Below are 20,809 nucleotides of genomic sequence, written 5' to 3'. Positions count from 1 at the left end.
CTTTTCCAGTCTTTGTCAAAGAATGGCAAATAATCCCTTTTCTTTATCTGTTTTATGTATTTTAGTCCTAAGCAACGTGTCATAACCAAGGCATAATACTTTATTTTTAAAGATCCAGATGAAAGAATATACATTGGCGTTAACATAAACTTGAATATAAAGACACAGGTTGGCACCCAGAAGAATCTCTCCACTGCGTGTGTCAATTTGGAACTAATAATAATCACCATCTTTTATTATCTTTGTCAATTTGTTAGGAATAAGATAAAACTTAAGGGTTGTTTTGATGTTCATTTTTCTCAAGGGATCTGGACTACTTTTCCACCATGATTTTTAATAGTTTGAAATTCTTAATCCTTAGGTTTTTATATTTTATTTTTTGTAAGCATTTGGAGTGTAATGAAGAGGTAATAAAAGTAGAATAGTAAATAATTTACTTGAAGAATCTTCATTCAATAACTGATAATTATATAGACTTACTAATGAACTCCTTATTTTATTGACTGCCTTCCGATACATTACCATCTTTAAAATGTTACAAGAACCTTTGCCTACAAAATATATTTCTACAGGATGCATTTTAGGCATCTTACTAGATCTTTAAACTTAGTTTTTTACCTAGTAGTTATTAGTGATATTAGAGAAAATTTTTTTCTCCTGTACTTTGGAGTAGATGGCTTCCAATATCCGTTCTAACTCTGAAGTCTAAGATTCTGAGACTTAAAATTTAAAAACAACAACAGCTTGTTTTCTGACATACTTCCATATTCTGATATTTCCTTACTCATTTTAATTGTAGAAAAATCAATACCAGTCTTTTTCATCTATCTGTAAAGACTCATGGAGAGTATTTTTGTACTTAGCATCTCTTCACTTAATTTCCCTCTTTCCCCAAACTGGGAGTTCCTCTTCCTTTTGAAAAAAAAAAAGAACTCTCTTGGATGAAATAAATTTACAAGCTGGGACTTTAGATAAGACTTTTTTCCTTTTACCTGTATGTTTTGGTTATAGCCAGACACTCCTTAGCATTTGTTTAAGTAATAAAAAAGCATTTACTCCTTACCCCCACAAAAAATTCCTTTATATAGAATTAGTCAGGAAATATGTCCATCTGAATGCAGTGGCCTATTCTTAATAAGATAATATCTTAGAATAATGAATTGTCATGGTTACAAAAGTTTTCCTTTTCCTAAAAGTTATATGGAAACTTCTTGAATAGTATAACAATATGGGTATAAGATTTGTTCCCTTTTTTAATCTAATCATTCAATTTAATTATGTATCTCTCTCTTTTTCTTTTTTTTTTTGGAATTATTATTTCTTTTGATATTTTGGTATAATAAAGGAGAAAAATAAGGCTAGGGGCTTATAAACTGAAGTTTTGAAGAATGGCCAAAGACTTACCTGTAACTTTGTTTTAGCTTTCATGGTCCCAAGTTGGAGGGGAATCAGACATATGTAACAAAGAGGAAAGGGGAATAGATAAGAAGAAAGCTATGTATAGAATTGGAAAGAATACAGAAGCAAGTAGAGCTAAAAAAAAAAAAAAAAAAGCTAGGCTAAAGACTAAAGTAAGGAAAAACAAACCAGAGATAGAAAATGGGCTTACAGTCAAAAATAAACACACTAATAGATAAAAGAAAAGTTTCCTGAGTGGGGAGGTACTGAAGATTTGGCTGCTGGCTCAATCAATCTGCATTAAATGTTCTGACTATCTTACTCTTCAAGGAACTGCAATACAGTAACTTGTTAGCTAGCCACTACAAAACTACAAAAAACCTTTTGATTAAAGTATAGACATTATTCTTTTGAATGTATATTTTCAATTTAATTTTGCTCTTCTTGCATACAAATCACTAAATACATTGGGCTACCATTGTCATAGAATTTTTTTAACTCCTCTAATTCTTATTTAGTAATCATTTTCTCAGTTCATAAATATGTTTTACTTATTGGCAAAGCTTACAACAATGTTCTTTCCTGAAAGTTAAACTTATTTTTCCTCACTAAAATGCTGAATTATGAGATTTTTACAAACCACAAGAAAAAATTAATATCTTGATTTATTATTTTTTAAATTTTTCTTTTAAATATCTATTTTTTCCCAGAGAAGACTAAGGGCTAACCAAGCTATTTTTCCTGTGAAAATATAACAGAAACTTTTATTTATCAGAACTTCTGGTTTCTTTCTTGTTCAATTAAACTTGGACCGAGAAAGTTTTTACAGCAAAAAAACAGATGGAGTCACTTAAATAATTTCCCTCCAGAATTGTTTATCTTCTTTTGATTGCTCAGTTACTTGTGTCATGACACACATTTTCTCATGCTCTCATAAATAAGGAATTAAAGGCTGCATTACTCAAAGAATTTGGAATTTTCTCTTCTAGTTGCATTCTTTAAAATATTTTCATTTTATATATTTTCATACAGGACAGCTTGAATCAAAGAAAGATTATATTTTGTTAGCTGTACTTTTTCAAAAAGCTTATTTTAAATTGGCATAGAATAGAGATAGAGATTGAGTCTATGATTTTATTGGTCTAAGTAATTCCCAAATGAGGAAACTCCCTCTTCCAAAGCAGGTTGGAACTTCCTTGAAAATTAGTCTTTGAGAGCTGCCTGGAACACTGAAAAGATAAGTCTTTGTCCCACGGTCACTCTGCCAATATTTGTCCAAACAGGACTTGAACCCTGATCTTTCTGGCTTTGAATCAAGCACTCTAGCAACATACTGCATTACTAATATAAATCTGTGTCTCTATATTTATATGAAACATTTTTCATCATAAGACTAAAAGGCAACTTAGGAGGTCATGTGCCCTAGCTTTTCAATTTCAAGCTGAGCACACTTTTAGGGACAGAGATGGGTAACTAGACCTATGATTTCATTGATACAGGGGAGTCTCAGTAAGAAATATATTCTTCTATTATAGGTTGTACTAGTGAAAGTTAGTAGTGCAATTTTCTCAGCAAATTTGCATTCTGTGTCATCTAGATTACTAGGAAGTTGTGATTTGTTTGTGTTCATATTTTTAATATATGTCAGAGAAAAGGATTTAAATAGAAGGGTTTTTTGGCTTTAAGGTTTCTACTTATTACCCAAAGACATCTCTCCGTACATAAACTATCTCAAAGAGATAAAAATGTATGTTATTTGTGAAAATTGTTTGGTAAACTTTTCCTTTTTAAATCTAGTTTCTAGTGAATCTGATTTTCTAGATTTAATATATCCCTTATGTTTTTTAGCCTTGTCTGTTATTATAATTAGAACTGATGTAGTATTTTAAGATTTACAAAGTGTTTTACAAATACTATCTTATTTGATCCTTACAACATCCCTGAGAGGAGGAAACAGGGACAATTCTGAAGATTACATGGCTTGCTGTAGCTCACAAAGCTATTAAATTTCTGGATTTGAATTTTAGGTCTTCCTGACTTTCATGTCTGGAGCTCTATCTACTAGGCCACCTGAATGCCATAGCTATCATCATTTGAAAGAATTCTTCCTATTTTTGAAGAACAGTATATGTATTTTATATTCATTTAAAAAGTAGTGGTCTTAATATAGCATTCCTCATGATTTCTAATTTAATTTCATTATAATGAAATACTGAAACAAAGTCAGGTAATTTTCATAATAAAAATCATAAAAAATACCTGTATATAGTACTAATAAAATTTTTTTTATAACTGTGGACAAGTGAATTCATTCAACTGTATCTTGGTCTTTTTTCCTACAAAATCAAAATATTGTTTCTTTTCATGGTGTTGTCAGGATCAAAGTTTGTTAAAATGTTTGAAATATTCAGACAAATAGAACAACCAACAGACAGCGGACCAAAGCTATTCCATCTGGCACAATGTTTGTTTTAATTTTAGTCCTAGGAGGCAACTTTCTGGAGACTTAAAGTCTGCTTATTTGTTTAAGTTTAGTTAATACACCAGCTCCAAGTACTGTAATAGACTTTAAAAATGTTATAAGAACTAGCAACATTTCTCTAAGGACAGGAGCTGGCAACTACTAAAAATTAGCAATGATAAGATGACAGAAATTACTAAAAGACTTGAGAAAAATATGCCATATCAGAGAAGCACTAGAGAACATTATTTCAGGCTGTGAACTTTAGTTTTGTCAAAGGTGGCAGGAAATCACTTTCCAAAACAACAACTTAACAACCAAGTGTTTAGAGAATTAGTAGAAGCTATGCTTATCTTAAAGAATTGAAGGGGAAGGGATGCATTTGAGAGGACATTGTTCTAGTGACCCTTAGTTTAGTAATCTCGGCACCAAATTTTATCAAACTGTTATGGCAAAATAAATGTTTCCTTGGCAATCTGGAGTCTCTGTCTGGATAAATATGAACTAGAGTTTGTAGGAAATGTTTCCTGTTATAGGATTCTAGACTGTGAGAGAATGCCTAAGAAGAAGGCAGACTAAAAATTATCATTACCATTAAGGTGAAATCAGAATTAAAATATAAATTATCTTTTGATACATGTGAGTCATGAAGAACAATATAAATATGTAAAAGCATAAAACAAAAATAAATAGGCCTTGTATGAGGGACCAGTAGACTTGGATTGTAGTGTCTTCCATTTATTTGTTTTATCATTTGGGGCAGTATGAGTCTCAGTTGCCTCATCTAAATAGAAATAGTATTTTATTATTATTATGTAGTAGAAGGAGAAGATTGGACTGGATAATTTCTTGAAACTCTTTTTAATTCTTTGATTCAGTAATGTAGATGGCTACAGAATAATTCAAGGAGGTTGCTATTATTCCCATTGAAGTAAGATAAGAGAATAAAATCCTTTAGAATCTCAAGCTTCACTCAATTCAAGCAGAAGGAGTTGTTAGATGAACATGTTCCTTTTTCAGTCTTTTAAGACCAGAGAAAGGAAACAAAGTAGGCCGAAGCCTATTCTTTTCATGGGACCAAAAGACTTTTGAGAAAAGTGAAATGTGTGAACAAGGCTGGCATATCTTTGAACAGAATTGTTTTAATCCAGTTGTTAGCTAATCATACAATATGCTTTGTTGGGCATACAATTTAGGCCCAAAATTTCTACTGAAAACTGAGAATAGTCTCATCACTGTTAATTTTTTTTTGTAACACATAATTAAATTCATGTTTTGCCATTCAAAAGAAATAAATGCTCATAAAATTTTTCTATGAATTTTTATTTTTAATAATATCTATATCTGCTTTGCATTCTTAAAGGTCATTTCAGAATATAAATTTGAAGGAATTTTTTTTCTAATACAGTGCTTCTTGGATTTGTGATTTTTAAACTTTTTATTATTTTTAGTATTTCATATTTCATTTACTTAAAAATTTCAATTTTTTTGGTATTTCAGTGTAATTGCTTTTCTTTTGTGGTAGGAAGGATATTTTAATGCTTTCCCCCAAGAAAACTAGACTAGTCTTTACTTAAAAAGGTATTAAGACAATTTCTAAGAATCAATTACTTCAGGGCACTAAAGATTTAGGCTACTGAAATAACTTTCTGGTTAATTGAATTCAAAGTAGCCAGAAGGAATTCCAGATAACTGTTGACAACTCAGGCAAAGGAGCTTTGCTGAGCCAAACACACTTGTTGAATATCTTTTTTCTACAATGGCTCAGTAAGTTTTTTGTTTACTGTGAGTATTATGTTTTGTTTACCCATTCCTCATATCTAACCAAAATTTCTGCTTAACTGACCTGAATCAAGCCCAACATTGAATAGTTAATAGAAGAGGATGGTAAAGGCATGTTAGAAAATAAAGCATAGGTTTGAAAAATTAGTCATAGTTTTGTAGATGTCTCATATTTCTATCAAAAGAGAATTGGAAGTTTCTGAATATGATGAGTACACAAAATAAAAGTTATTACAAAATAAAGTTAACATGATTAGAAACAACTGGTTTCTTTTTTTTTTTTGGAAAGGAAAAAATATTAATTTTATAATTATAACATTTTTTGACAGTACATATGTATAGGTAATTTTTTACAACATTATCTCTTGTATTCCTTCTGTTCTGAATTTTCCCCTCCTTCCCTCCACCCCCTCCCATAGATTATTAAATATGAACAACTGTTTCTTATGTAGCCTGAATGAATGGGGGGGAAAACATAAGCTATAGGCAAGTATTGTGCTAAGTGCTAGGGAAACAAAGTAAGCAAGTCTTTCTACTCAAAGAATCACACATTCTAATTAGAGGAGAAAATATATAAAGAAGCTCTGCTGGAGAGCAGATGGAAAGGCCCAGTTGTATCTAGGTTGTTGTGAGAAAACTGCTTACAAGACTCTGACATCTTTTGGAAGCTTCATTAGATTATTTGGATTTCAAGTATAACAATAAACAAGTAAAAAATGTTGCTATATCAATAAAAATGGAAAAACCTGGTTCTAGTTAATATTTTTCTACACATTCAGATGGGGTGAGTAGCCATCTACTCCATTAGTAGATAATAGTTTAGTTAGAAGGATTTAACTCAGGACTACTGGGGAGGGAGGAATAGGCCCAAGGGTTACTTAGAGAGACTTCACTGAATTCTTTTCATGGTAGCAGGTAATGATGACGAATTGGGGTAAGCTTACATCAAAAAGGGGGAAAACAACAAATTGTCAGGAAAATTGGGAAATCAATACCTTCCTGCAATGCTGTCCAAGCAAAAACAAACTTAGAAAAAGTATAAATGTTGAGACTTCTGGGAGCCAAAATGATGGAGTAAGTAGTAAATTATAATTCCTGATATTCACCTCCAATAATACTCCCAAACAAATTCTGGAATAGCAGAACCAGCAAAAAGATGGGTTGAAATATTAGCCCAAGAAACTTGGAAGGTCAACGGGAAAGGTCTGTCTTGCTCAGCTAAATGGGAAATTCATTCCAGAACAGGAAGCTTCCTAACAAGCCAACAGCAAACCCTATCTCAGCAAACCAGTGGAATATACAAAAGCAAAGTGGATTGAGCAGGCAAAATTCAATACCAGGACCCTCACCTGCCTCAGCATTCCGGAGAAGCTGGCAGACTCCAACTCTGAAAACCACCATTTGGTGGAGGGTAGCCCCAGACAAGCAACTAACCTCTAACAGCCAAACTCCACTTGCTTCTGCACAGCCTCAGGGAATTAAGTAGACACCAACTCTATGGGTGCTTAAGTAGACAGGCAGCCATCAGAACTGGTCTACCACATGCTTCAGCGGAACCTAGGGAAGCACAGAAATACCCCTTTGGGGTGAGAGAGAGAGGACAAACTAGAAGAAAAGTAGGATGGAGGGAAATACACAATAATCATAACTTTTAATGGGAATGGAATGAACTCTTCCATGAAATGAAACTGCATAGCAGAGTGGATCAAAATACCAAATCCTATAATATGTTGTTTACAAAAAATCACACTTGAAGCAGAAAGGCACACAGAAAGTAAGGATAAGGGGTTGAAACAGAATCTATTATGCTGATGTTTAAAAATGTAAGGGTAACAATCCCGATTTAAATATAGAAGCAAAAGTAGATCTAATTGAAAGAGATAAGGAGAGAAGCTCATTTTGCTGAAAAGTATCATATGCAATGAAGCAATATTAGTACTAAATATAAATGCACCAAATGGCATAGCACTAAAATTCAAAGAGGAAAAGTTAAGTGAATTACAGGTTCATAATCATAGAAAAGATAGAGAATATTATGGAATGTTAAATCGTTAATAGGTGAAAAAATTTTGCTGCAATCAGTATTTATACATAATAAGTTCTTTTTCTGGGTATGAATAGCATTTTTCATCATAAGTCTTTCAGAGTAGTCTAGGGTCTTTATATTGCTGAAAATAGCAATATAATTCATTAGCTGAGCATCCCAAATTATCACATTCCTTTGTACATAGTACATTTTGCTTTGCATCAGCTTTTGGACATCTTTCCAGGTTTTTTCTGAAAGCATCTTATTAGTCATTTCTCTTATTCAGCCATTCTCCAATTTATAGGCATCTTCTTACTTTCCAATTTCTTTCCCTGAGAAAAGAGATGTTTAAATATTTTTGTATACATAGGTCCTTTTTCTTTTTAAAAAATATCTTTTGGTATATATGCCTAGTAAGGATATTATTAATTCAAAGGGTATGCATGATTTTAATGCTCTTTAGGTTTAATTACAAAGTGCTCTACAGAATGGTTGAATCAGTTCACATTTCCACCAACAATATATCAATGTCTCATTTTCCCCACATTCCCTCCAATATTTGACATTTCTCTTTTCTGATCCCTTAACCAACCTAATAGGTATGAAGTAGTTCTTCAGAATTATTTTAATTTGCATTTCTATAATTAATAGTGAGTTATAAAATGGTTATAAATGGTTTGATTACTTTATCTGACAACTGTTCATATCTTTTGCTCATTTATCAATTGTATAGGATTTATTTTTTTTATAAATTTGATTCAGTATCCTATACATTTGAGGAATGAAGCCTTCATTAAAGAAACTTGCTTTGAAAGTCTTTTCATAATAACTATTGATGCCTGTTTCCTCCTGTTTATTCTCCTCTATCCTTTTACCCTGTTCTTCCTCAAAAGTATTTTGCTTCTGACTACCCCTCCCCCAATATGCTCTTCCTTCTATTACCATTCCAATTTTTCTCATCCCCATTACTCTCCTACTTTCCTGCAGGATAAGATAGATTTCTATTGAGTGATCCTTCTTGAACCAAATTCTGATGAGAGTAAGATTCACTCTCTCTTCTTTAGCTCCCCCTCTTTCTTTCCACTTTTTCTTGCTTCTTTTATATGTGACAATATGTGATAATTTACTCCATTCTACCTCTCATTTTGTCCCATTACATTTCTCTCTCATCTTAATTTTATTTTTTTAAGACATCATCTCATCACATTCAATTAACACCTGTCCCTTCTGTCCATAAATACTCCCTCTAACTGCCCTAACAATGAAAAAGTTATTTGAGTTACAACTATCATCATCCCATGTAGGAATATAAACAAATTAACCTATATTAAGTCCTTTATGAGTTTCCATTTCCCGATTATTCCCTTATGCTTTTCCTGAGACCTGTATTTGAAAGTCAAATTTTTTATTCAGCTCTGGTCTTTCCATCCTGATTTTTTGAAAATCCTCTCTTTCATTAAATGTTCACTTCCCCCTGAAGGATTATATTCATTTTTTCTGGGTAGGTAGTGAGTATTAGTTGTAATCCTAGCTCCTTTCTTCTCTTGGATATTGACTGTTAGTTGTAATCCTAGCTCCTTTCTTCTCTTGGATATCATATTCCAGGATCTCTAATCCTTTAATGCAAAAGCTTCTAAAACTTTTGGTATCTTGACTGTGTCACCACCATAAATGTATTGTTTCTTTCTGGATGCTTGCAATATTTTCTGCTTGACTTGGGAGTTCTGGAATTTGGCCATAATATTCTTAGGACTTTTCATTTCTGGATATCTTCTAGGAGGTCAGTAGATTCTTTCAATTTATATTTTACCCTCTGGTTCTAGAATATCAGGATCGTTTTCTTTAATAACATTTTGAAAGATGACATCTAGTCTCTTTTTTCTGATCATGGCTTTCATATAGTAAAATAATTTTGAAATTATCTCTCCTGGATCTATTTTCCAGGTCTATTGTTTTTCTAATGAGATATTTCATATGATTTTCTTTACTCCCAATCTTTTGGTTTTGTTCTATTTTTTAAAATATCTTCTAAAGTCCTTAGGTTTCATTTGTTCAATGTTAATTTTTAAGGAATGATTTCCCTCGGACTTTGTTCTTTTTCAATTTGACCAATTTTGCTTTTTAAAGCATTCTTCTCCTCATATAAAAAGGCTTTTTATATGTCCTTTTTGCATCACCCTCATTTCTCTTCCAAAATTTTCCTCTACCTTTCTTACTTGATTTTCAAAATCTCCTTTGTGGTTTTCCATGGCCTGAGATCAATTCTTATTTTTTTGGAAGTTTTGGATGTAGAAGCTTTGGTTTTATAATCTTTTTCTATGTCTGTGTTTTGACCTTTCTTGTCACCCATAGTAGCTTTTGATATTTATAAGTCATTTCTCCTAGGTTTGAAGTGATACCTCAGGATTTTTTTTACTTTGTCTTTCTCTAATCATTAGTGATTTAGAGTATTTTCTTTTGTATGACTACAAATAGCTTTGATTTCTTCTTCTGAAAAATGCCCATTAATATTCTTTGACCATTTATAATTTTGGGAATAAATTTTATTTTATTAACTTGACTCAATTCTGTATATATTTGAGAAATGTGGCCTTTATCAGAGAAACCTCCTATAAACTTCTTATATTACTTCACTGTGGTATTTTTGAGTAAACAGTAGTTACTCTGTTTATCTCTTTTGATTGGGTCTTTTGGCCCTTGCTTTGTTTGGGATCTTGATGCTATGCCTATCTTTTTTATTTCAGCTGAAGTAGAATAGATTCTGATCCAGTACTTCATTTTAACATTCTGTTTCAAGTATGTCTGTTGTACACAAAAATTGTTTGATTGTGGTTTACAATTGATTTTTCAATCCACTTCTATTTTATGGGTGAGCTCATCATGTTTACATTCACTGTTATGATTACTTACTGTTCATTTCTCTCTATCTCATTTTCTCCTATTTATTCCTTCTCACTTTTTATCCTGTCCTTTCTCTAAAATCTGTTTTACTTCTTACCGCTGCCTACTTCAATTTTCCATTCATTTGTCATCTACCCTATCCTTATCTTTTCTCTTTTCCCACGTTTTCTTAATGTGTGTATTTATACATACATATATACCCAGACCCACACAAACACACACACATATGTATATTCTGCTTCTTTTGAACAAAGTTCAAGTTTTTCTTTCCCAAATATCACATTTTCCTCTCCTCTATAAAAGCTTTCTTTTGTTTGAGAAAAATTCCCACATTCTATATTTTCTTTCCCCTTCTCCTAGTGCATCCCTCTTTCTCATCCTTACATTTTTTAGATCATTCCAACAAAATCAACTCATACCTATGCCCTTTGTCTATGTAAACTCTATTTCCCTTAATGGTAATAAAGATTTTAGGAGATAGGTGTATCATTTTCCTATATGGAAATGTAAATAGTTTAACTTCATTGAGTTTCATATGATTGCTCTTTCATCTTTACCTTTGTATCATTCTCTTGAGTTAAATTTCCTAATTAGCCCTAATATTTCCTTTCTTTTTATTAGGTTGATGAATTTTTTAATTGGTTAATATTTTTATTTTTCCCTAGTTACATTTAAAACAATACTTTACATTTGTTTTTTAAAACTTTGAGTTCTAGATGCTTCTTCTCATTCACACAACCAGCCTCATTAAGAAAGTGCATGTGATGTTATGTAAAATATTTCCAAAAAAGTTATATTGTGATAGAAAATATAGATTTCCCCCTCCAAAAAAACCAACCTCAAGAAAAATAAAGTTTAAAAAAGAGAGAAATTATGTTTCAGTCTGTATTCAGACACAGTCAGTTTTTTTTCTGGGTATAGACAGGATTTTTTTCACATAAGTTCTTCAAGGTAGTCATATATCACTGCATTATTGAGGAGAGCAAAGTTATTCATAGATGATCATCCCAGAATATTGCTCTTACTTTCCCCCCCCCCCTGAGGCTGGGGTTAAGTGACTTGCCCAGGGTCACACAGCTAGGCAGTGTTAAGAGTCTGAGACCAGATTTGAACTCCAGTCCTCCTTGAATTCAGGGCTGGTGCTCTATCCACTGCGCCACCTAGCTGCCCCAATGCTCTTAATTTGTAATACATTTTACTTTGCTTGAGTTCATGTATGTCTTTCCAGATTTTTCTGAGTATATCCGGTTCATCATTTCTCACATAATAATAATATCTAATCATAATCACATACCACAATTTATTCAGTCATTCCCCTCTTGATGAACATCTCCTCAGGTTCCATCTTTTTTGCCCTGAGAAGAGAGCTGCTGTAAATGTTTTTGTACATATATGTCCTTTTCCTTTATTAAAATCTGTTTTTGGATCCATGCCTAGTAATAGTATTGTTGGGTCAAATAATATGCATGAATTTATAACCATATGGCATAATTTGCATAGTTTGATCATACATCAATTGGGGCATGGCTTTTATATTATACTAATTTGATTCAGTTCCCTTTATTTCAAAATTTTCTTTACAATTAATACTGTTAACTGTATTTTACCCCATTTAAAAATGGTTTGCTACTGACCACTCTTTTCCCCCAAAATGCCCTGTCTTCTATCAGCCCTTCCCCTTCTCATATCCTTTTCCCTTCCTACTTTTCTGCAGGGTAAAATAAACATGTACTGACAGATGGAATATTTCTATCAGTAAAACTCTAGGAATTTTAAAGCACTGAGAGAAAGAAATGAGAAAAATGTATAAAAGTAATCTTAATTGTCTCACTTTTAAATAGTTTTGAGGTTGGCAAAAACACTGTTATTTGATCTTCATAAAAACACTGTGGCTATTATTACTATCCTTTTATATATGAAGGAAATGAAGCATAAACAACTTGTGCCCAGTCATATTGCCAGAATCTGAGGTAAAAGTGACTCTTAAGTAAGTCTTATTGACTCAAATCTTTTTACCATAACAATCTTGTTACTCATATCTTCAACTTAAAAATTGAGATATGTTGTTCTGAGGTAAAGCTAAATATGGTAAAATTAATAAGATTGTTTTCTTCCTTTTTGATATTTTTCTGATTAAAATGCTTTCTAGCCATTAATATGAAATGTTAATTATAAACATTCATTCAAAAAATCTATTTTTTTTAGTAACTTACAATATATATCTGTTTAATACAAATCATTTTGTGAAGGTAGAAGACTCACAGGATGGAATTGCCCAGAAAAACTTCTAAGAAAAGGAAAAAAGTCCCTCCTATCTATCTATCTATCTATCTATCTATCTATCTATCTATCTATCTATCTATCTGTCTGTCTGTCTCTCGTCTGTCTATCTATCCATCTATCTATTTATCTACCTACCTTCCTATCTATCTACCTACTGTCCAATCAGATGAGATAACAAGAAAAAGCAAAATGAGAAGAGCCCCTAGATGTTTTGAAGTTCTACTAAATCATTTGTTTACATGTTGCTCTTCATGAGATATAGTACAGTGAGAATCAATGACATTTTATTGCCTATATGATCACGGGCATGTCATTTAAGTTCTCTTGGCTACAATTTCCTGTACTAAGTGATCTGTGAAGTCCTTTATGAATTATTTCGTTGGGTTCCACAATATAAATCTTTTTTTTTTTAATTCACTCATTCTGGTTTGAGCAGGATATATTTTATATTTTTAGATTGTTAGGATAGTTATCATAGAGCAGATTCTAATTCATTATCCAACAGAGATTTTGAATTTTTATTTGTTTGTGAGAAAGCAGGATTCCTTTTATTCTGGTGATTATTGTATCAAAACTGAGAAAATTACAATTTTGAACTGTCATTAAATTCACTTAGCGAAACAACTCTTATTTTATTTTCAGGTGTTATAGCTAAAATTTCACCTCGTCCATCTCCAAATCCATCACCTATTCAAGGGAGCCCAGTTAATAGCCCAGTCAGCAAAATTTCTGCAATACAATTTCCAGAATCTATAGAAGTAACTCCCAAACAAGGTGTAAGCTCTCACAGAATTTTGACATATACCCAGAGTGCACCAGATCTTTCCCCACAGATTTTCATCCCACCTATTATATGTACCAGGTAAGAGGATTAGTATGTTCAAGAATTTTATGTTATCTTTTTACTGAATTAATGAATATCAAGACCAAATTATAATGAATTCTGAAGATCTGAATCAATGAGATTTTACTTTAGCTGCGCTATTATTTGGAATGTTTTTTCATGTCAAAATTGAAGCAGTATGCTATAGTACCTAGTTTCTAAAATTTTGGATCATGGCTCCTTGGAGAAGTCTCAAAATTTTGATATATTATCAGTAAATATTTGATTTGTATACCTGTTTTATACAATAATATAAATTGTTATTTATAATCTATATAATATATAATATACAAAATAAGTCATAAAACTAAATACATATATTATGTATTTATATACATTTATTGTTTATGTATCTATATATTTTATAACATTATGTTATATTTTTATTATTATCTATATAATATGTATATTATATTTTATATTCCTTTATACTCATGGTCACATAAAAATTTCTTGGGTAAAAAGGGGTTTGATGGAAAAAGGTTAAGAAGCTCTGGTATAGAGAATAGAGAACTGGCACTGAAGTTAGAAAGATGTGAGTTTGAATCCTGGCTTTGTGAACCTGGGAAAATTGCTTAATCTCTCTAGGCAACTCTTCATGTCCCTAAGCTTCAGGAAAGTTGCCAACTTGAATTGGAAGATGGAATTTCCTTGTCCATGGATTAGCTATAATAAAAAAATAAAAAAAATCATAGGTGTTACTCCTTTTCCTCACATATGAAAATCATTCCATTTATGTGAGAGATAGACAGAGAAGGGGGAAGAGGAAGGGAGGAAGGGGAGTGGAGGAAGAGAGAGACAGGAGACAGACAGAGAGACAAAGTTGGGGAGGGAAAAACAGAGAGGAAGAGAAGAGGGCAGGAGATAGAAACACAGAGAGATGGAGACACACATAGAGAGAGATGGATGGATGGAGGGAGAAAGAGACAGACAGAGACAGAAAGACAGAAGTAAGAGAGGTATGTGTGTGTGTGTGGTTTCAAAAGAAATGTCATTATTGATTTCATATGAATGTTTGAAGTTTAAAAATTACTTTGTATTCATTATCTCATTTATTTTTTAGTATTCAACTTCTATTTAAATGAAATGTAGAAAGTAATTAAGAGTAAGACAAATATTAAAGTTCCTGACATCCATGATTATGTTCGAGAGATAAATCACCTTATACATGTTCTAGTGGCAATTATTGTCCTTGAATTTTGATCTCAAATCCTATTTTGAATCTAAGACATCACAATGATCTGCTTTTACACTTGTTAGTATAGTTTAATTAATTATTTTTCTCCCAGAAGCTCTGCAACACAAAATAATATTTTACCTATCTTTAAAGTCTTTACATGATCTCATTTCTTTTTTGCTAGGTAGAGAAGTTAAAGAGGAAAAGTAGAAATTATTGTACCATTCACTCTTCTTCTTTCTTTAATGTATAGATATAAAAGCTAGCATAAATTATTCTGGAAGTGTCAGAATGCCTAAAATCCAGATAACAACTTTTTCTTCATCCTTTTTATTAAGTAACTTTGCTGGCTAATCGGGTATACTAAATTATGCCATGTTACTGGTTGGCACTGTGTTAATGTGTTACAGCTCCATCTTTAATTTTTTAAAAATAGAATCTTTCGGAGATTGACTTAATCTAAAGGACTATTGCTAATGATTGGAATTTTAGGTGTCTCACAAGACAATTACAAAATGTATTTGGAGTTAGACTGGTGGCCTGCTCTCTAATTAAAACCTGGAAGCAGCAATATTTTCTACTCAACACCCTGAAATCAGACAATGATCCTTAGCTAGTAACTTTCTATCAACTGTGGTTAAAGTTAAAAATAAGTCTTGACAGGAGTTACTGAAAGACTTCATTCTCCAAGAAGCTCATGTTGATTTCCCTCACTCCCAGTACAAAAATTAATTTAAAATCTATGTATAATGATAATGTTTGTACATACAAATATAGTTTTTTACATATAGTTGTTTGTATGTTATTTTCTCCACTAGATTGTGAGATTCTAGGTGAAACTCTTTTTGCCTTTCTCTATATCCCACAGTGCTTAACAAATCCTTCTTGACTTCACTTGATTAGACAATACACAAAATCTATACATAATTCTTGCCCATCTTCTTTTGAGCAGACATTTGAGAGGACAAACTATAATGATTTTGGAAAACTTGTGATCTATTTGTGAAGCTAATGGTACTACTAAAACTTGTCTGGAAGGATTTTTTTTAAAAGAAATTTGTGGACAAAAGGAAAAAAGTTAACTGTGTGTACTGAGCTTCATATTCTGATATTTGAAGTACCTAAGAGGACACTTGCATAGTATTTAAGTTAAATTATTATTGAGAAGAAAAGCCCATAATTAGTAAAAATTAATGAATTTCACTGGTTATTAAAAGTAAACACACTAATTTCTTAAGTTTTGTAGTTGTATTGTTATTTTAGCAACAAAACTTGGTACTTTATCAAATAAAACATTAAGATAATTGAATGAAATTGTGTATGTGGTCAGTGTTAAAATTTTTAAGTAAATAAAATTTTTAAATGCATGGATGAAAGGAGTTTGAAAGTGTTCTTTTAAACATATTAAAATATATACTGATAGCCTGTTTCATTCAATGTTTCTCAGCTGTGGCAGACCATATAATCAAGGGAACTCTGCTGATGGGGCATTGGGAAGTGGCAGTGCAGCCACACATTCACCAAATAGGACAGGTAATAATTTTGCAATTTAAAAAAAAATTAATACTATGGAAGTACAATTTTATCTTTAAAAAAGTATCTCTTCAGCTATCTTTCTTACCTTACAACTTCCTAAAAATCTTCATTGTAAGCAAGCATTCAATAAGGATTCTTTATAACACTAACTAATCAATACCCATTGATTAATTGCCTATTATGTACCTGACACTGAGCTAGGCTTACATAGTTGCCAAGTACCTTTGTGATATGGCCTAGATAAATCCACATATTGACGTTATAAATGGCCAGGAACAAATACCCTGCTTCTATTAAACAAATATTAAGGGATTAAGCATCATATGAGAATGCTATTTCATCTTGTAGAACAGCAATTCAGGATATTTGTGCATAGTATATTTGATTGACAGGTTTTTTTATTGCCTCTAATATCTGTGAACTTTTATTTTATTGTTTCTTTAGCTCTAGCACCCAGAATAAAAAGGGAAGAGAACATGGGGGTGGAGGGAAATTAGAGAAATATCTGTTGTATCCAGCACTTGTCAGTTAGTAGCAACATTCTTGTAAGGGCAAAATGCTTTCCTAAATATCTATTTGGTGTACTGGTATGAAAGTCAAATAGAAATAAGGTCCCTGAGCTGTACCCATAGGAGCTATACATTATCTATATTTTATTGTATTTATATGTTTTGATAAATATTTCCCAATTACATTTTAATCTGATTCTAGTAGAATTTAGGAGTGTTGTGTACCCTTTTAGAATACATACTGAAATTGAAAGAGAAAGAACTTCTTTTTCAAAAGCTCCATTCCTGAGCATACTACTTCTTTAGATGGGTAGGAAGAAGTCTTTTCAGGCCTTGTTCTTATTATCATATAGATAATTTTAATCTCTCTTCCTTTGGCTATGATGTTCTCATGTATGCTTAACTAGATGTTGTTTGTTTGAATTAATAAGCATTTATTAAGTATCTACTATTTGTTGGTCATAGTCCTAGGTTTTAGGGTTACAAAGACAAATATAAAACATTCTCTGTCACCATGAAACTTTTATCCTTTCAGGTGAAGAAGCATGTCGAAATTGGATTATATATAAATACAAGATAGTTTTGAGAAGGAAGATCCTAGCAACTAGACATGTGGGTGATGGACAAAGTTGATGGACATATGTAAGGCAGAACTTATGCCCAATCTAGGACAAAATCAACAAGATAGAGAAGAGTTGGTAGTACTTTCCAAATATTGAGAATAGCTACAAAAGATACAAAAACAAAAACAAAGGCCCACTAAATATGGAGTAATGAGATGAAATATCATGGTTGAAAAAAAGCAAGGAGACCATTTTGACTGAACTGTGAAATGTAGAAAGGCAAGACAGTAAAATATGGGTCTATAAAGAAAAATTGAGGGCAGAAAACCAGGGTAAGTTAGATTTGGTTCCTTCTTTCTTTCCTTTTCCCTGACCTTCTCCCCTGCTTTTCAGTTTCCTTTTGTGTGTTATATTTTTCCTCTAGAAGGTGAAGTCCATTAAGACAAGTATTCTGGAACAAAAGTTGGAAAGTTGGGGGAGACTGAAGAAGGATTTTTAAGTGTGAGGTGGGGAGGAGTTTGTAATGTTTCCTTGATTTCTTCTATAAAGAAGTCTTACTTGACTTTGGATGTAAAGTTCTCTGCTAAGAAGGAGCCAAAAGAAGGTGGTATTGAGAGCTGAAGAGTACATCCTTCCAAAAATTAAAGGCTTTTCTTTTTCTTTCTTTGTTTTAGTTTTTGTATTTTTGCTAAATACAAGGAAAGTATACTCTATTCACTAATGGTAATTTTATGAATTTATGCCCTTTCTTACCGTGTCCTAGGATAAAATATAAAGTACTCTGTTTAGTATTTAAAGCCCTTCTAAATCCAATTCCTTCTCCCCACCTAAAGATGTTATTCTCCTATATTTTTATCAAACTGGTATAATTATTGGTCCTTCAACTTGTGTGAGAAATGATTATTTCTCTTTGGCATTAACAGGAAATTATTCAATCAGAACCAAGGTTTTTCCCCTTTTCTGCTTCCTCATCCAAAACTCGACCAATATGGAAAATCTTTCTGAAATATTTACCTAGGTCAAGATCTATTCAAACAATAATATAAATTCTAAGTTGGAGATAATGGGTACATTCCAGCTCATTGTGTTTGCTCAGACAGGCTTGGCAAGTGTTGAAAGTGTTGATGCTCCCTTTTGTCCAACAGTTGATATAGAAATTTTTGTCTCTGACCAAAATTTACATGATCCAAGTAATTTATTTCAAGGCTTTAATTGTAATATATCCCACCCTCTCATAATTATATTCATTCTCTCATTAACTGGTAACTAATCAGAGTTAGTTGTCACCCTTGGGAAAACTTACTTTTTAAAGGGCTTATCATCATTAGGGGTATTTAGCCTGAAAGAGGTGGCCAAATGATCATCCTTTTAACAAACACGTTGGCCTTATTAATAAAATTATTAAGACACCCAGAAGTTATGTCTTTTGGAACTTTTTAAAGACATTGCATTTGGAATTCAATCTTTTCTCTGCTTCTACACAGGCATGACCCCAACATCTATGATGTACTCTGTCTCCTTGTTTTTGCTTCTTTGAATCCCTAGTGTCCTGCAAAGCTCAACTCAAAGGTGATTTTTTTCAAAGAAAGCTTTGCAGATTCTATTTCTTTTTTTCTCTAACTTCATTGTTAGTTCATCCTCCTCCACATTACTTGGTATTAGCTTTGTATATATTTGTTAGTTACTTCTCTGTGCACTTTTGTACACAAGCTCCTTGAGGGAAGACATAGTTTGATTTTTGTTTTTATGTCTTCTCTATCTGGCACATAGGAAGCATTAAATATTTTTGAATGAATGAATGATAAAAAAGGATTTGGGAAAGAGACTGTGCTGATTATGTCAAAAATCAGTTAAAAAACAAAAGTGAATTTTAAATTATAGACAGATGATAAAAAAGATCATTTTAAAAATTGGAAACTGTTATAGACAAAGCACCTAATCTTCATAGAGTTTGAATATATTTATTGAGAGTGTCAATAACAGGGAAGTTTTTGAGTTTCCTCTTTTCTAAAGTCCTGAGATCCTGTTTTTTCTTATAATATTTATGCATGAACATATTAGGAGTACATTATCTTGGCATATAGAGTTGCTATTTGACTTTGAGGGGAAAGATACATCAAGTGAAAGTCAGTATTTCGTGGTTATTAAAATAAGCAGTTCTCTCCCTGTTGCAGATGACACAGCTCAAGTGACTTCTGACTATGAAACCAATAATAACAGTGACAGCAGTGATATTGTCCAGAATGAAGATGAACAAGAGGGCTCTAAAGATTCATTGAGGAAAGAATCTCAGCACAGCACATACACTCCTGAAACCATCGTGTTTATGGTAGCTTCATATCATATCATTTATTCATTTGTATTTCTTCATTTTGCTTTGTAATTCTATTTTAGAATCATTTCATAATTTAGGGAGAGACTTAAATATATATATGTATATATTTTAAATCATCAATTCTATAAAATTATATTGAATCTTACTTAAGAATTTTGTTCTAGAGATGAAAGATTTTCCTTTTACTTGGTTAAGAATGGAAACAATTATCTCTAATAATTGCTCTCCATCCATACATCCATACAAGTACAAATCCATTCAACAAATGTATTTCTAACTTGTAACAATATTTTATTGAATCTTTTTTTTTTTTTTTTTGTAATTGGTTCAGGTAGGTGACATAATGAGTAGAGCAGGGGTTCTCAAATTACAGCCTGCAGGCCAGATGTGGTCCAATGAAAACATTTATGCGCTTGCCGGATTATGGCAAATGGGCTGAGGGGCGGAGACAGAGTGTGAGTTTTTGTTTTTACTATAGTTCGGCCCTTCAACAGTCTGAGGGACAGTGAACTGGCCCCCTATTTAAAAAGTTTGAGGACCATTGGTAGAGCACTGGCTCTGGAGTCAGAAGGATCAGAATTCAAATTCAGCCCCAGATACTTAATAGTTGTGTGACCTGAGCAAGCCACTTAACCCCAGTTATTTCCAAAACATCCTCCAAAACCAAAAAAACACACTTTGTAGTCACTTCACAGGACTCCTACCTGAATAGAATCTTCTCTTGAAACAAACAAATACAACTAAGCAAAATAAATCAATACATATGCCACATTTGACAATGTATGCATGCTTCCATACATGGGCTTGGAGTATTTATGCTTTACCAACAACTGACTGTAATCATAATTAGTTATTGTACAGCTTATAATTCTGGTGTTATTTTTCTTTAAATTAGTATATTCATTATATAAATTATCCTCTTGGATCTTTCCATTGTACTCTAAATTATTTATAC

General features: G+C 32.1%; 1 protein-coding gene across 3 annotated transcripts in view; it reads left to right on the top strand.

The window, feature by feature from the left end:
* The window catches only part of PDE3A (phosphodiesterase 3A), a 333,660-nt gene that overhangs the window by 249,349 nt on the left and 63,502 nt on the right, over positions 1 to 20,809 (top strand). For all 3 annotated transcript variants that reach the window (XM_074268890.1, XM_074268889.1, XM_074268891.1), the window contains 3 exons: positions 13,494 to 13,713; positions 16,359 to 16,444; positions 19,694 to 19,848. In XM_074268890.1, the coding sequence (XP_074124991.1) occupies positions 13,494 to 13,713; positions 16,359 to 16,444; positions 19,694 to 19,848 (461 nt within the window). The remainder of the gene's footprint in view (positions 1 to 13,493; positions 13,714 to 16,358; positions 16,445 to 19,693; positions 19,849 to 20,809) is intronic.

The sequence above is a fragment of the Sminthopsis crassicaudata genome, chromosome 5, assembly GCF_048593235.1.
Source record: "Sminthopsis crassicaudata isolate SCR6 chromosome 5, ASM4859323v1, whole genome shotgun sequence".
Taxonomy (NCBI): Eukaryota; Metazoa; Chordata; class Mammalia; order Dasyuromorphia; family Dasyuridae; genus Sminthopsis; species Sminthopsis crassicaudata.
Note: the sequence above shows the minus strand (reverse complement) of the source record. Positions and strands in the feature narration are given on the sequence as shown.